Raw genomic sequence first — 17172 nt, forward strand, 5'->3', positions numbered from 1 at the left:
CAGATAATTTCATTTATCTCATTGTTTTCTGGGGTCTTGCTGAGTACAAAATGGCCAATGTACTTATCTAAAATAACATCAAATCTGCCTTTAAGGTTATTAATTGACAACGGAGCAGATTGGAAAATCTGTAGGACATGAAAGAGAGTAAAAAAATGTTTCCCTTCCTTTATTGTGAAAACTCATCATTCCACTTATGATTCATTCTATTTTAATGGTCTGTCTAAGGGTAGTACTCTATTGAATGTTCAGAACACTGTTACCTGTGAATGGATCCTCAACTAGATTCATTATTAAACCTGGCTTTCCAGCAATGTTGAAACAGGCTGCGTCATGTTGCTTTTGCATAGGAATAATGAAATGGGGATCTCCATCAACTTTAAAATGAAATGCATAAATGTAATCAGTCTTAAGTAATTGCAGCAAATAATATTTCTTTTATTTTAAAGATAGTAACAATATTGAATGATGTGATGTCAGATATCAAAATGAAACTATTTAAAGAAAAACTATGAAATGCTACAAAACAGTACATATTTCTTAAAAATAGTATGTCTTGTTGACAAAATATCTTCAACAAATTCTTTCAACAATGACTGCTCTCTTTTTATTACCACTGACTAAATACACTTACATGTGTCTGCACTGAAGATCATTTTCCATTTTCTAACCTTATTACCTGAAGTTTTGACTCCTTCTGAATCCTTGGCTGACATGAGCATGTTCTTTCTCCTCTGCACAGTGACCTCTCAACTTAGACACAGGGGATATGTACAAGAGCGCAAATATTTCTGATATGAACTGAAAAGACATTTTATTGCTATCTTAAAGACAGCAGCAAATTTCAATATGGTATTGACAGAGGCTCAGGGAGGCTCTTCCCAAACCTACTGGCTAGATAAACCAACCCCACCTCCAAAAACTGGAGGTACAGTGTAAATTCTTATCCCCACGCATGATGCAATTGCATTGATAAGTTCAATACTATGAAAACATAGAACAAAAATGTTAGTGTAATTAACTGATGAACTTAAAGTTTCCTGTTAGTTTAGACAAGTCAATGACATAAAAAAGATCCTGTTTCTATGACAAAAATCACATACACTTTCTATCTAATTACACTGCCAACTACATTTGTTAGAAAGAAATACGTCTAACTTACCACTAGTTACTGGATGATAGGCTGTTTAGGAATAAACAAAACAAATCAATAAAATTTCCCATAAATTTACATAAAGGTGAACAGATATTACTCAGTTAGTATGAACTGTGCAACAAATAACCAATTAAAATGTTCAGATTGCAAACATAAATTATACCTTTCTGTAATCAACTGAAGCTCTGAAATCAAAAAAATGCTCTGGAATCAGTTATTTTGTATGATACTGTATGTGTTACATTGGTTAAATTTTTCCTTGAATCATGTCGTTGTGTTTTATGTTTCTCGAAAGGACATCAAGTGACAGTGACCTTTTTCTTCACAATAAACCTAAAAGATCGGTGATGTGATATCTAGAAATGACCTGGCATATGAATAATTTTCCAACTTTATTAATGGGCAACGTCTTTGCAAGCATACTGGGCCTTAGCAGTGCAGCATAGGGTTTCAGTACACTTGCAGAAAAGCTTTAACAGCCAGAAAGATTTCTCACACACGTTCATTGCTGTCAAAGCTGTCAATGTTATTGGCCAGGCTTACAACTGTTTTTGACATTCAGAAAATCAGTTATATTTTGAACCAGTTAAAAAGAAAAATATATTAAACAATTTAAAATATTAAAATTTTCAATGTTTAACAAGCTAAAATCAAACCCAACAAATACACACATACACAAATAGACAGATAAATAAATAGCCTCCAAATGCCTTCAATCTAGCAGATGATGTTTCCCATTTATTTGGTTGAGGGCTACTGTGTTTGTACTGGATCAACCTAGCTTAAGGCTGATGGGCCAGAAAGCATCATTAGGCTCTTGCTCCACTGCATAGCATAGTGGTGAGTTTCAGCCAGTAGAGCAGAAGATGCTGCTCCTTTCTAAGGCCCAGATGGGTGCTGAGGAATAGGACTTCAGTTAAGTCCTGGATCTGGAAGATATGCATTAATAAACTTGAAGAATTGGTTTCCAAATGAATTTCAGTGTATATAAGAAAAATATTGTGTGTTTAAATATTGTGTCCAGAAACTGTTCATATAATGAGATTCTATATGGGGAGGAATGATACTGGGTTTCGAGATATACATATCATTAAAATGACGATGCTTGCTAATATGGCTGTAGAAAAGTAAAAAGAAAACTCAGTTTATTTCTAGAATTATACAATTGAAAATCAGAAGTCAGGGTCAATTTGTGTCAGATTGTTATTGGACAACGGAATACTGTGCCTAGTTCTAGTCTGCATACTTTGAGAACCTAAGAACACAGGGGATGGAACAAAATGTACTTTGTTACCAATATCAGGAACGTCACCACAGCTTAGCAACTTATCTGTGGAAAAGGTTGAGAGTACAGTTGACAAAATTATGATAAGGTGCAATCGGACACCCACTGAAAGAATGGCTCCCTAAGTAGGGAGAAGGAAACTGGAGGCAAAAAGTTTGACAATCATTAAATATTTTAGGGCACTGAACAGCAACATCTTTACCTGAAGAGGGACAAATAATATGAAGCTTGCCACTAGCGGGAGAGATTGAGGTGAACAGCGTAGATACCCTCAAGGAGAAAGCAGGGGATGGGATGTTTGCACACCACTTACTGTTTAGTTAAGGCCACAACATGTGCGCTGTACCATTTGGTTACATTGTGGGGGAAAGGAGACGCGATGTGCCATCTTTTCATTTTGCAAGTTATTGATATATAAAACCTTTTAGGGTGGTGGGAGAAGGAGGAAGAGGAGGGAAGGAGACAGATGACAGGCTCTCCTACAAGTTGATGACATTTCTTCCTTTGCCTTGTAGATTATTTTCACTGAAAGGCTTTGCAATGTTTCTTAGCTTAGGGAGCAGTGTCACCCCCATCCACACAATTACTTTGGGGGAAGGTGAAAAATCTTGAAGACGTTTAAAACTATTTTAAATCATTGTAAAAAAATATCTGTCTTGTTGGGTGATATTTTAGGCAAACTGTTATGGGCAATGTTAACTTCGCTCCAACAAATCCAGCGTTCTTCAGAGACCTGCTCTGAGTTAAGAACCATAAGGTCTCACTCAGCTGAAGGCCTCACACCACTGAATCAGCCAATTTCACAGAAATACCTGGGTCAAGTAAGCAGGGGCATGAAATGAGACTGGCTTGTCCAGAAAATGTTGGAAGCCTCAGTAGTTCAGGCAGCTTCTATAGAGAGAAATGAACAGCTGATATTTTTGATTGAAACCCATCATCAGCACTCGTAAGAAAAAGGGCAGGAACTAGAATAGAGAACGGTGGGGGATAATCCATCAAAAATTTTACACACCTTCTCCTTCATCAGCATTCAGGGCCCCAAACAGTTCTTCCAGGTGAGGCAGCACCTCACATATGAATCCTTTGGATTCATATATTGCATCTGCTGCTCTTGGCGGAACCTCCTCTGCACTAGTGAGATCCGATAGAAGATTGGTGGATTGTTTCATCGATCAGCTTCACTCCGTCTGCCATAAGCCAAGATCGCCCAGTGGCATACGAAAGACTGCAGAAGCTGGAAATCTGGAGCAATACATGCAATGTGCTGAAGGAACTCAGCAGTTCAGGCAGCTTAACATCAAAGGGTATACTTTGTATTGAAAGGACAGGCAGGAAGGCAAAGGCGGTGGTGTGGATCTCTTGGTAAGAGATGGAATTACATCTTTAGAAAGAGGTGACTTAGGGTCAAAGAATGTTGAATCTTTGTGGGTAGAGTTAAGAAACTGCAAGGGTAAAAGAAACCATTATGAGAATCATAGAGAGGCCTCCAAATAGTAGCCAAGGCAACACTCACAACACGCTGAAGGAACTCAGCAGTTTGGGCATCATCCGTGGAAACGATCAGTCAACTTTTCGGGCTGGAACCCTTCGTCAGGACTGAAGAGGGAAGGGGCAGAGGCCCTATAAAGAAGGTGGGGGGAGGGTGGGGAGGAGAAGGCTGGTAGGTTCCAGGTGAAAAACCAGTAATGGGAAATATAGTAGCCAAGATGTGGTATTGAGATTGCAAAGGGAACTGGCAAGGGCATGTAATAAGGGTAATGACACAATTGTAATGGGGGATTTCAGGGGATTGGGATAATCAAGTTGGTGTCGGATCACAAGAGAGGAAATTTGTGTAATAACTCAGATCTTATTACGGAGCTTAATATGAAGGAACGCCGACGAGGCAGTGATCATAATGTGATTCAATTCATACTGCAATTTGAGAGAGAGAAGCATAAGTCACATGTATCAGTGCTGCAATGGAATAAAGAGAATTACAGGAGCCTGCCCAGGTGGATTGGAGGGGGATATTGGTGGGGATGACGGCAGAGCAGAGATGGCTGAAGTTTCTAGGAATAGTTCACAAGGCGCAAGATAGATATGTCCCACAGAAGAAGTTGTTCTCAAATGGCGGGGGTAGGCGACCGTAGCTGACAAGGGAAGTTAAGGACTGCATAAAAGACATGGAAAGGGCATATAAGTTAGTAAAAGTGAATGGGAAGTTGGATGATTGGGAAGCTTTTAAAGTCCAACAAAAGGCAACTATGAAAACTACAAGAAGTAAAAAGATAAAATATGAGGACAAACTAGCCAATAATACAAAGCAGGATACTAATTTTTTTATAGTTATATAAAGAGTAAAAGGGAGGTGAGAGTTGATACTGGCCCACTGGAAACTGGTGCTGGTGAGGTAGTAGTGGGAGACAAAGACCCACGTGGTCACGGGAAACACAATACAATGTCCTCACAGATAGTGGCAGGCAGGTGTGAATCAGCAATTGCTAGAGCTGTAAAGCAATTGCACTAGCCACTAAGCTACCATGCCACCCCACATCACTGATCAACAAGCTTTCCCATCCATCCAGCCAGCCAGCCACTGTGCAACTGAAAATAGACATAATTCCCCATGGCCGCCACTCAATCATTGTCAGGGACAACGAGTGTTAAATGGATTAGGATGAAAGGGGGTGAAGGTTCATTGACCAACTGGGTCAATGTTACGTAGTTGTTCCTGTGCTGTACAGTCAGTATAGATACTTACAGCATTATAGGATTTCCAGGGTAAAAGCAGACTTACAGGAAAATAGGTCACAGCTGTCTTATTGAAATCATTGCAAGGATGAAAGTGACTAAACAGTTTTCTATATTTTTGTTTAATTTTGACTTATTGCTTTGAACAAATATGGTTTGGAAATATTTTCATTTGTTTCATTTGTTAATGAAAGGGATGGTAGTATGAACGACATTGTTCTTGTACATGCTCTGCACAAACTCTGTTCAGCACGAAATCTCTGCATCATTTCAAATAGAATTATTATCTTCAGATATAACTTTTAGAACTTCAAAATACAGATTTGAAGTTCTGATTACACATGCAGTTCAAGTTGCTTTTGATATAACATTTTCAAAAGTAATGGGAACTGTATGTGTATCCAGAACTTCAAATCTGTATTTTAAGAAATAAATGTACCATACCTTGTTGTTTAATTGCACTTCTATCTACAAAGTTTTTAGAGTTGGAAAAAGACTGTCAACTGGACAAATTCAATCATTAATCCATCAGTAAATTTGTCATTGCTGCATTGTTGTCTATCATTACACAAAAAGGGAAATATTCTGACGGTCACCGACTTCCCTTTAATGCTTATGTCCAAAGAGTTGTACAGCTCCAAGGTACAAATACAATTCAAATATTTTGCTGTATATTACTGCAGATGGATTTGTTTTTGCAGAAAAATCTGTTAATATCATCAAAACCAAATGTAAAAATTTGTAAATCTAACGCACTCAGGACTTTGAAGGTGTCAGACTAACAGCTTTTCTGTATAATTGGGTGGTATTGCTATTAACACTTTTACTTCATTATTTTTACATGCTATATAATAGTATAAGAAATTTCCCTGTTAAGTTTACAAGGAGAAAGAAATACACAAGCACTCGAGATTCCAGCTGCAAACGTAGCCATGTTCCTGATCCCTGGTGTTCCAAACCCTAACCCCTACTCTATCAGCTTTCCAGATCTCCAGCTCTAGCTGCATATTCTGTTTACACACTGGACCCTAGGCTCAAAGTGTAAACTAACGAGTGAGCCAGATGTCAAACCCTCAGAATTTCCAAAAAAAAACTGGACACCAGATGATTGAAGTTTTATGTAATTATATACTGGAGTTTACAGACTGGGTTAAATATAGCTGAACAAATTATGTACAATAATGTAGCTATTAACTGGATGGCATGTTCCACATGAAGATTATTTCATCCCAGATGAACATTTTTGTTAGAATGAACAGTGGCTCAGTTAAAGGTGCATTATTTTCACAAAATTAACTGCAAATGATGGAGGGTTTTAGATTGGATAAGACATAATTAACTTACCTCGTGAATGAAAATTACTTGAACTTCTTGCTTGGAATGTGTCTGAAAAACAAATCGAAAAACAAATCCTGGAGCATGATCCACAGACTAAGTTGTTCAAGCTCAAGTTTAATTATCAATCAAGCATCCGTACATGAACACACGAGTACAGCTAAATGAAGCAGTCTTCCTCTGGGGCCAAGGAGCAAAACACAGTATCAACAGTCACACACAGCACAAGGCACATAAAGCACATATCAACTGCAGTAAAATACAGTCACACACAAAAAATATCACATAGGTAAGAGTCAAACGTTAAGTCAATGGATTTGTGTTAATGGGCTTGCATCAAACCAGGCAACATGGCCAAGTTATTTATACCATTGCGACTTGAGTGCGAGCTGGCAGACCAGATGGATGTTGTCACTCTGCATATCAAACATGGTCATAGGTATAGGCATTCAATAGTTTTTGTGTACTTGCCATATTTGTGTACTCAGAGACAGCCCTGACAACATTAATTTTGTGTATCTGCCTCTTTGCAGTCAAAAAGTTTTGGAATACTTGTGTTAATTAGTTTCTCCCAGAGGCTTCTGGACCTTCAATTACAATGTGCTTTCACTATGTTTCTCAAAAGAAACATTTGTCAACCCAAAGTATTGAAATAAATGCCATTGTAGCTGTTGAAATTGTTTTAAATCACCTTGTTACCTGGGATCTTAAGAATCAAAATATGATATACCTTTGAGTTTGTGAGCCTCTACTAAGAAAGTCTCCAGAATAAGGTCTGATTGTTGTAATGATTAAAGACTTCTATATTGCTAGCTTTAGTGTCTTTCTGCTGACTTTGATCACAGTCACAACTCTCAAACTCACTTAGACCCTGATAATGTCTATCCACGGCCTCCTCTACTGTCAAGATGAAGCCACACTCAGGTTGGAGGAACAACACCTTATATTCTGTCTGGGTAGCCTCCAACCTGATGGCATGAACATTGACTTCTCAAGCTTCCGCTAATGCCCCACCTCCCCCTCGTACCCCATCCGTGATTTATTTATATACACACATTCTTTTTCTCTCTCTCCTTTTTTCCCCCTCTGACCCCTCACTATACCCTTTGCACATCCTCTGGTTTCCCCCCTCCCCCTTTCTTTCTCCCTGGGCCTCCTGTCCCATGATCCTCTCATATCCCTTTTGCCAATCACCTGTCCAGCTCTTGGCTCCATCCCTCCCCCTCCTGTCTTCTCCTATCATTTTGGATCTCCCCCTCCCCCTTCCCCTTCCACTTTCAAATCTCTTACTAGCTCTTCTTTCCGTTAGTCCTGATGAAGGGTCTGGGCCCGAAATGTCGACTGTACCTCTTCCTAGAGATGCTGCCCGGCCTGCTGCGTTCACCAGCAAATTTTATCTGTGTTGTTTGAAATTCCAGCATCTGCAGATTTCCTCGCATTTGCGTTTTTAGACCCTGTTACACCCACTTTCCTTTGGCATAAGTGATTCTGCAGATGCTGAAAATCTAGAGCACCAGACACAAAGCACTTGAGGAACCTAGCAGGTTAGGCAGAATCTACGGCAGGAAATGAACCATGTCTTAATGAAGGCCCTTGGCCTGAATACTGACTGTTCATTTCCCTCCATAGATTTTGCCTGACCTGCTGAGTTCCTCAAGCATTTTGTGTGTGTGTTACTCTGGTCTCAGACACTGTCTGACTGGCTGAGCTCCTCCAGCATTTTGTGTGTGTAACACTTCCCTTTAATTATTTCACTTCAATCAGATTTGTCTTCAGTTGACAAGGCCCTCACCTCTGGAATAGCTTTTTTTTAAACTACTTTACCTCTCTACTTCTCATTTCTCCTTTGAGATGCTCTCTAAAATCCACTAGTTTGACCAACCTTTTGATCAGCTCTCTGAATAAGGAGCTGATGTTAAATTTTGTTTGTCAATGTGCTTAGACTATGGTGCTCCATAAATAAATGTTAATGCTGTACCTAATTTGCTTTGATGGATCAACTTTGTTCACACCGTTGTTTCAATAAGATATGGTTACAACATAATTTGAGTCAACCTTGCTCTCTGGCTGCCTGTATGCCTTTTTGGAGACTTTTTGGGGTTGGTCAGAAGACAATAAGACACAGGAGCATCAGGCTGCTCTGCCATTCCATCATAGCTGAATTAATTTTCCTTCAGCCACATTTTCTTGCCTTCTACCCATAGCATTTGACACCCTTACTAATCAAGAACCTATCAACCTTGTTTTAAATATAGTGGATTGCTGTTAATTGAGCCATCAGTTTATTGGGGCAGCTGTTTATTTGGGACAACTTTTAATGAACAAAAACATATCAATAAAATAGCTGTGATTCCCTTCATTTATTTGGCACGCTATGCCACTTAAATGGGGCAGGACTTCTGTCAACAGTTTCTAACTAGAGTCAGATGTGTGTACTTATATGGCCGTTAGACATTACACTGTGCTTACAGCAAACAGTTTTTAAAAAGCGACAACTATGCATGTTTATGTTCAAAAAGCAGTGACTATTGTCACTGATAGTTGGTGAGAAAAAAGGAGTAAGACAATTCAGAACTGTTATTCTCAGTGCGGTTTCAAGCATTCAGGTTTGGAGATGCCAGAAAAGGCCGGCAGTGAAAATGAAACGATTTCACTACTTCAACGAATTAGGAGCTACGAGGAATTTAAAGGTATTGACAATCATCTTGAAGGTTACAATGAAAATGAAGATTTAGAGAATGGAATCAATGGTAGCATTGTATGAAGGCAGTCCTGGGTGTTGTCCTGGGGCACGCCTTAATCTGATTGTTGAAAGTCGCTTCTATTGTGATTGGTTAATTTAGAAAGTACAACTGCTTTTCCCATTGGTTAGCTGCCTGGTGTCCAGTTTCAAATATCCTGGGTCTATAAGATACCACGTGGAAGAGCATTGCTCGCTTCCTTTGTTTAAGTCAAGAATGCACATGATGATTGGGAAGATATGTTCTGTGCATGCTTTTAACTAAGTATGTTTGTTGAATGTAGTTACGTTTGTTGACTATTCTGGTGTCTGTAATTTGGGGAACATGAATGTTTGGTTGAATGTTTATTGTTTGTAAATAAATGACTAATATATCTTTTTGAAGTCAGTGCACCCCTTGTCTCACTTGGCAGGCCTGTCAACCTGAATCAACATTACAGGTGTCAGCACTGATTTGGTTTATTTACAGTCCATCAAAAGAATGCAACAGTTTTATAGTGCAGTCGTAGTATTGGAAGTGTTCTAATTTATTCCTTATTTCATTTAAATACATAATTTTTTACTCGGTTAAATGGTAGTTTGTCTTTTTTATATACCTTTTAGATTATTTCCATGAAACTTCAGCCAATTGGAGCAGCTGCTTAATTGGGCCAAAATGTACAGGTCACGTGTGTCCCAATTAACCAGAACCCACTGTACCCCAATGACTTGGCCTCCATGCCATCTGTGGAAATGAACTCCACATTCACCACCCTCTGGCTACAGAAGTTCCTCCTCACCTCTGTCCTTCTATTCTGAGGTTGAGCCCTCTGGTCCCACACTCCCGCACTTTGAGAAACATCTTCTCCATGTCGACTCTATCTAGGCCTTTCAACATTCAGTAGGTTTCGATGAGATCCACCCCTCATTCTTCTAAACTGCAGTGTACAGGCCCAGAGCCATCAAACACTCCTCACAGATGAATCCTGTCATTCCCAGGATCGCTCTTGTAAACCTCCTCGGGACCCTCTCCAATGCCAGACATGGGGCCCAAAATTGCTCACAATACATCAAATCTGGTCTGACCAATGCATTATACAGCCTTGGCTGCACAGGACGAACAATAAGGAAGCCAATGTGATAAGGGGATTCAGTTGTTGGTTTCAGATGGCAGCTTCTGTGGTTGTAGAACCAGCTTCAGGATAGCATACTGCCTGCTGGGTGTCAGAACCCAGAGGTGCCACTGAGCAGTTGCAAAACATATTGGCGGGTTGGGTAAAGAGCAAATGCTCACGGTACAATGACATAGCCAGAAAGAGGGAGGAGGTTCTGCAAGCTGAATTTAGAGGGCTTGATAAGAGATTAAAAAGCAGAACCTCACAGAAGCAGTATGTCTGTGCTACACGATAGTGAGCACTGGAATAGAGAAGTAACCAGATTTGTCTCTGGGAAGATGGTATATGAGAAAGAGCTTTCGATTCCTGAGGAAATTGGATGGTTTCTGAGAGAGACTGGATCACTGTTAGCCAGATGAGTTACACTTGAAGAGGACCAATATTGTCATAGGTGCTGTTGGGGTGGATTTAAACTAGCTTGGAAGTGGGGTGTAACGACAGGGGTAATGCACACCACAGTGTATTGAGAAGAGGCAGAGTGCATTTAGAACATTGATATTCCTGAGTGAGATCGGCTGGAAGTAAGGAGTTTATATGTTTTGTTTGTGTCTGTGTGGGTTTCCTACTAGTGCTCCGGTTTCCTCCTACAGCCCAAAGGTATACCGGTCGGTCGATTAATTGGTGTTGTAAATTGTCCTGTGGACAGGCTAGGGTTAACTCAGCGATTGCTGGGAAGCGTGGCTCGAAGGGCCAGACTGGCTTATTCTGTGCTGTAGCTCAATAAATAAATAAACAAATAAATAAATCAACAAAGTTGATGAACTATGGGTAGAGACGACTGCAATAGCACAGGTATGATGCGGCTGAAATAGTAGAACCCTCGCTCAAAAAGGGACATGACCTGGCATTCCTGGATACACAGTGTGCAGCAAGGATGAGGAAGGAAATAAAGGAAAGCGGGCAGCCGATTTGATTAAAGAGAATATTCCTGTACCTGACGAAGGAGAGAGGGGGATAGGGAAGGAGGGGGAGAAAGGCGGGGGAGAGGGAGGGAGAGGGAGGGGGAGAGAGGGGGAGGGAGGGGAGAGGGGGAGAGAGAGGGAGGGGGAGAGCAGGGGAGAGGGAGGGGGAGGGAGGGGGAGAGAGGGGGAGGGAGGGGAGAGGGGGAGCAAGGGGGAGGGGGAGGGAGGGGAGAGGGGGATAGAGAGGGAGGGGGAGAGCGGGGGAGAGGGAGGGGGAGGGAGGGGGAGAGAGGGGGAGGGAGGGGAGGGGGAGGGAGGGGGAGAGAGGGGGAGGGAGGGGAGGGGGGAGGGAGGGGAGGGGGGAGCAAGGGGGAGGGGGAGGGAGGGGAGAGGGGGAGAGCGGGGGAGAGAGGGGGAGGGGGAAAAGAGAAAAACAGAAACCTGTTGGGCTAATCCTGAGAAAAGAAATACAGTAAGCGTTACAGTACCTATACGTCACCAATGACTGGATGAGATGTATAGAGAAGAAAGTATACAAGGCGAATACAAAAAAAACTTGAGGTGAGTAATAATGTAGGCTGACAGTGGGAGAGCCGCTGCCCTCACAGTTCCAGAGACCCAGGTTCAGTGCTGACCGTGGGTGCTGTCTGTGTGTGTTTGCACTGGTGGTTGGATTCATTCTCTTTTACAACCATGTTATGATGTTAATAATCACTACAACTATAGGTAACTTCCTTGATTAATATTGTTGTTAGAAAATATATGTGTGCTGTTACATTTATTTGAAAGAAAATCTTACCAGTTGATCCAATGCGTGGTCCCGGAGTATATCTTCGTAGTGCATCGGAACCATGTAATCTAGATGAAAATCTTCCATGCTGCACTGACTGCAGATTGGCTGGATCAAAAGAAAGGTTCATGAAACTCCTTACGTCACTATTTATAGTAGCCAAAAAACCTGTTCTATAAAGATTTTATTTGAAATAGATTTTTACTGAATTACAAACATTGTTACATCACACCAAAATGCAGAATTTGTAACATGACACATAGAACATAAAACAGTACAGCACAGTACAGTACAGGCCCTTCGGCCCACAATATCATGCTGACCCTTAAACTCTGCCTCCCATATAACCCCCCACCTTAAATTCCTCCAAATACCTGTCAAGTACAAATACCTATCCTTCAATTTGTGTAGTTATATCTATATTAGTAAAGAGAGAACTCCAATTGATACAGTTCCTTTCATAACATCAACCCGTTAAAGTGTTTTAAAAGTTATAGAGTAAGAGAGCACAAAAACCGGCCATTCATTCATGACGTTTATACTGACCAAGTACGTATCTATACTCATTCCACATGCCAGCATTAGGTCTGATGTTTCTTATATGTTATGACAATATCCGCCTCTACCACCTTCTCAGGTAAGTTTTTCCAGGCCTCAACCATCTTCTGTGTGAACATTCTTCCTCAGATACCCTCTAATCCTCTCGCACTTCATTTTAAATCAATGCCTTCTGGTCTTAGACACCCCTGCCATAGGAAAAAGTTCTCATTATCCACTCTATCTCTCATAAATTGTACACCTCTATCAGGTCCCCTCTAATCCTCCCCTACTCCAAAGAATACAAATCAGTCTTTCCAGTTTCTCCTCTTTGCTGAAACGTTCCATCTCAGGCTAAATTTTGGTGAATCTCCTCTGCACCCTCCTCCAGTACAATTATGTTCCAACCAGAAGTGCACACAATATTCCCTCTTGGGCCTATCCAATGTTCTAAAAAGTTGTAGCTGGAGCTCCCTGCTCTTTTTTATGCCCTGGCTCTTGTTTGTCTTCTTCACCACCCCATCTACCTGTGTTATCTCCTTCAGAAATATTTGGATGTACATCAAGGATCTTTTGCTCTTCCATACTCTGTAGGGCCTTACCATTCATGAAATAAGTCTTACTCTTACTGAAACCTCAAAATATATTACCTCACAGTCGTCAGCATTAAATTACATCTCACAAACATGAGGAAATCTGCAGATGCTGGAATTTCAAGCAACACACATAAAAGTTGCTGGTGAACGGCCTCTTCAAATCTCTTACTATCTCTTCTTTCAGTTAGTCCTGACGAAGGGTCTCGGCCTGAAACGTCAACTGTACCTCTTCCTAGAGATGCTGCCAGACCTGCTGCGTTCACCAGCAACTTTTATGTGTGTTGCTTAAATTACATCTGCCATCTCTCTGCCCAATTTATCTGATGATTGATATACCTAAAACTACCCTCCTTACTCAACATCAGCAGCACAACTCATGTTATCTGCTTTGCCACCACAGAAACTAGAGTTCCCTGACATGTAAGGATACATAATGGCCAGATTCAGCTAGTGTGCTATGTTAGTCAGAGCAACAAGAAGGAATATCCTGTTCTGTCACTTTATAGAACAGACAGGCTGTTGACTAAATTACACAATTACTAAACTACACATTTCATTTTGGGTAATGAGTAAAAAAAAAAATCAGGCAGTTTCTGTAATTGAAGAATTTAATTCTTATGCAGCAATTAAACACACACTGTGGCCCAAAATGCATTTACCTAATGCTGTATCAGTAATTAGGGATGGGGGTGGGGGGGTGCGGACAATCAACCAAAACAAACCTCTTGCTCTGCTGCGGAACTCCACACCGTCCACAAACACACTGAGCCGAAGGGCGTGAGGCACCCATTCATATGAATGAGACTTCCAACCTCGATTGTGGGTGATGGTTTGTTTTATTGCCTTTGTTTCACTTAAATATTTTTTGTTAATTAATATCATTCAAAACTAACACCTTTGGTCCTGATTAAGGGTCTCGGCCTGAAATGTTGACTGTTTATTCGGTTCCATAGATGCTGCCTGGCCTGCTGAGTTGCTCCAGCATTTTGTGTGTGTTGCTCAGATTTCCAGCATCTGCAGAATCTCTTGTTTTTATAAAATCACTCAAATATGTTTTTAGTCCAATTAAAATTAGATCAATATTTATGACCAAATGCTGGCAGGTTATTATCACTGATATATGTTGTGAAATTTGTTGTTTCTAGTGGCAGCAGTACAGTGCAAGACATGAAAAATTAACGTAAGTTACAATCAGAAATAAAATCGTGTAAAAGAGGAATAGTGAGGTGGTGTTCATGTGTTCATGGACCATTCAGAAATCTGATAGTGAAGGGGAAGATACTGTTCCTAAAATGTTCTTCAGGCTCCTGTACCTCCTCCCTGATGGTAGTAATGAGAAGAGGCCACATCCATCTGATCAGACTAATAGATAAGAGTAACTAATTAGTTGGATTAACTATTCAGTCCAGTTTTAAAATATTCAAATTCAGGGCAGTTGAGAGGAAAAAGGTTAAGCATCTGCTGCCCGAATGTCAGTCACTCCTTGGTGATCACTCCACTTTACTGTGACAGCTCCACCTCCAGGAAACTGGGAGCCACAGTGCTGACACAGGAATTCCATGAGGGCGGTGTTGGTTTGAATGCAAGGAACAGACCAAATAAAGCATGATCCAGCCCACTGCTGCTCAGTGGAAAGGAAGCATGGCTGGCTTCTGTTACTTCAACTTAACCTATACAGTTGTTAAGAGAACAGTACACGATGTTGCTAAAGTGAATAAAATAATAACAATAACAAGGGCACTACAGAAGAGTGATCGATTTCATTAACCTTACCCCACTAGTAAGCAAGAAATTTACCTTTCCCTAATCCCTCTGCAAATGGATTTACCAGGAGGGAGAGGGCCACTGGTTTGCAAGGAGCTGATTGGGCAGAAGGGGCCCAAGATTATTCATGCATTACAGCCACAGAAATTGAACTAGTAGATAATAAATACTGGAGATAACCAGTATTAGTTTTACCTGCCACTGTCTGTAAACCACTGGGATATTATTGGCACACCACATTGGGTCATATTTTCAAAGTTCAAAGTAAATTTATTATCAAAGTACATATATGTCAGCATATACAACCCTGAGATTCACCACATTGGGTCATATTTTCAAAGTTCAAAGTAAATTTATTATCAAAGTACATATATGTCAGCATATACAACCCTGAGATTCATTTTCTTGTGGGAATACACCGTAAATCCAAGAAACACAATAGAATCAAAGACTATGCCCAACAGGACAGACAAACAACCAATGTCCAAAAATCAACAAATCGTGCAAGTAAAACTGAATTAAAATATAATAATAATAAATAATTCAACAATAAATATCAAGTACTTGAAAGTGGGAACAGTGCAGTAATATTGAGTGGAGTTATCTGCTCTGGTTTAAGAGCCTGATGGTTGACACGTAATAAGTGTTCCTGAATCTGGTGGTGTGGATCCTGAGCTCCTGTACCTCTTCCTGATGACAGTAGTGAGAGGAGATTATTGTCTCCATGATGGGGTCCTGCTTTACTGCGAGAAGACCATAAGACAACTGGAACTGGAGTGAAGGAACTCAGGAAAGGACGGATGGTAAAAAAGCACGGGTAGCATGCTGTCAGACTGTCAGGAAGGGCAGGTAGATGATAGGACAAAATTGCAGCCAGCAGGGTGACTACCAGTGCATTAGGGATGCAGAATCAAAAAGGGTAGCAAATATAGTAGTCAAAGAGTTATAACTCAATGCACAGAATATAAGAAGTAGATGATCTTGTTGCTCTATTGCAGATTGTCAGGTATGATGTTGTGGCCATCACTGAATTGTGGCTGTAGTTGGGAGCAGACGGCCCAAGGTTACACTTTGTATATGATGGATAGGAAGGTAGGCAGAGGGGGTGGTGTGGCTCTGCTGGTAAAGAATAGCATCAAATCAGTAGAAAGATGTGATATAGGATCGGAAGATGTTGAATGCTTGTGGGTTGAGTTAAGAAACTGCAAGGGTAAAAGGACCCTGATGGCAGTTATACAAAGGCCTCCCAATAGTAGCTGAGATGTGGACCACAGATTACAATGGGAAAGAGAAAAGATGTGTGTCAAAAGGACAATGTTATGATAGTCACGGGAGATTTTAGCACACAGGTTGATTGGGAAAATCAGGTTGGTAATGGATCTCAAGAGAATGTGTTTGTTGATTGCCTATGAGGTGGCTTTATAGAGCAGTTTGTCATTGAGCCTACTAGGGGATCAGCTATACTGGACTGGGTGTCATGTAATGAATCAGAGGTAATTAGGGAGCTTAAGGTAAAAGAACCTTTAGGAGCCAGTGATCTCAATATGATTGAGTTCAACTTGAAATCTGATAGGGAGAAAGTAAAGTCTGATGTAACAGTGTTTCAGTAGAGTAAAAGAAACTACAGTGGTATGAGAGAGGAATTGGCCAAAGTAAATTGGAAGGAGATGCTGGCAGGGATGACAGCAGAGCAGCAATGGCTTGAGTTTCTGGGAGAAACAAGGAAGGTGCAGGACAGATGTATTCAAAAAATGAAGAAATACTCAAATGGTAAAATAGTGCAACCGTGGCTGACAAGGGAAGTCAAAGCTAATGTAAAGGCAAAAGAGAGGGCATACAACAAAGCAAAAATTAGTGGGAAGATAGAGGATTGGAAAGCTTTTGAAACCTACAGAGAGCAACTAAAAGATCATTAGGGTGGAAAAGATGAAATATGGAAGCAAGCTAGCAAACAATATCAAAGTGGATAGTAGAAGCCTTTTCAAGTAAGTAAAACATAAAGAGAGAGATGAGAGTGGATATAGGACTGCTAGCAAATGAGGCCAGAGAAATAATAATGGGGGACAAGGAGATGGCAGATGAACTAAGTGAGTATTTTGCATCAGTCTTCACTGTAGAAAACACTACAAGTGTGCCAGATGTTGAAGGGTGTGAGGGAAGAGAAGTGAGTGCAGTTACTA

The 17172-nt window shown here is 40.7% G+C and overlaps 1 protein-coding gene across 1 annotated transcript in view; it reads right to left on the reverse strand.

Moving 5' to 3' along the window:
- The window catches only part of LOC140210896 (inter-alpha-trypsin inhibitor heavy chain H3-like), an 87648-nt gene that overhangs the window by 19420 nt on the left and 51056 nt on the right, over positions 1-17172 (reverse strand). Inside the window, exons 16-18 of the mRNA XM_072280161.1 lie at positions 12105-12203; positions 1163-1183; positions 264-377 (exon numbers count right to left, since the gene is read on the reverse strand). Of these exons, the coding sequence (XP_072136262.1) occupies positions 264-377; positions 1163-1183; positions 12105-12203 (234 nt within the window). The remainder of the gene's footprint in view (positions 1-263; positions 378-1162; positions 1184-12104; positions 12204-17172) is intronic.

The sequence above is a fragment of the Mobula birostris genome, chromosome 16 (genome assembly GCF_030028105.1).
Source record: "Mobula birostris isolate sMobBir1 chromosome 16, sMobBir1.hap1, whole genome shotgun sequence".
Lineage (NCBI taxonomy): Eukaryota > Metazoa > Chordata > Chondrichthyes > Myliobatiformes > Myliobatidae > Mobula > Mobula birostris.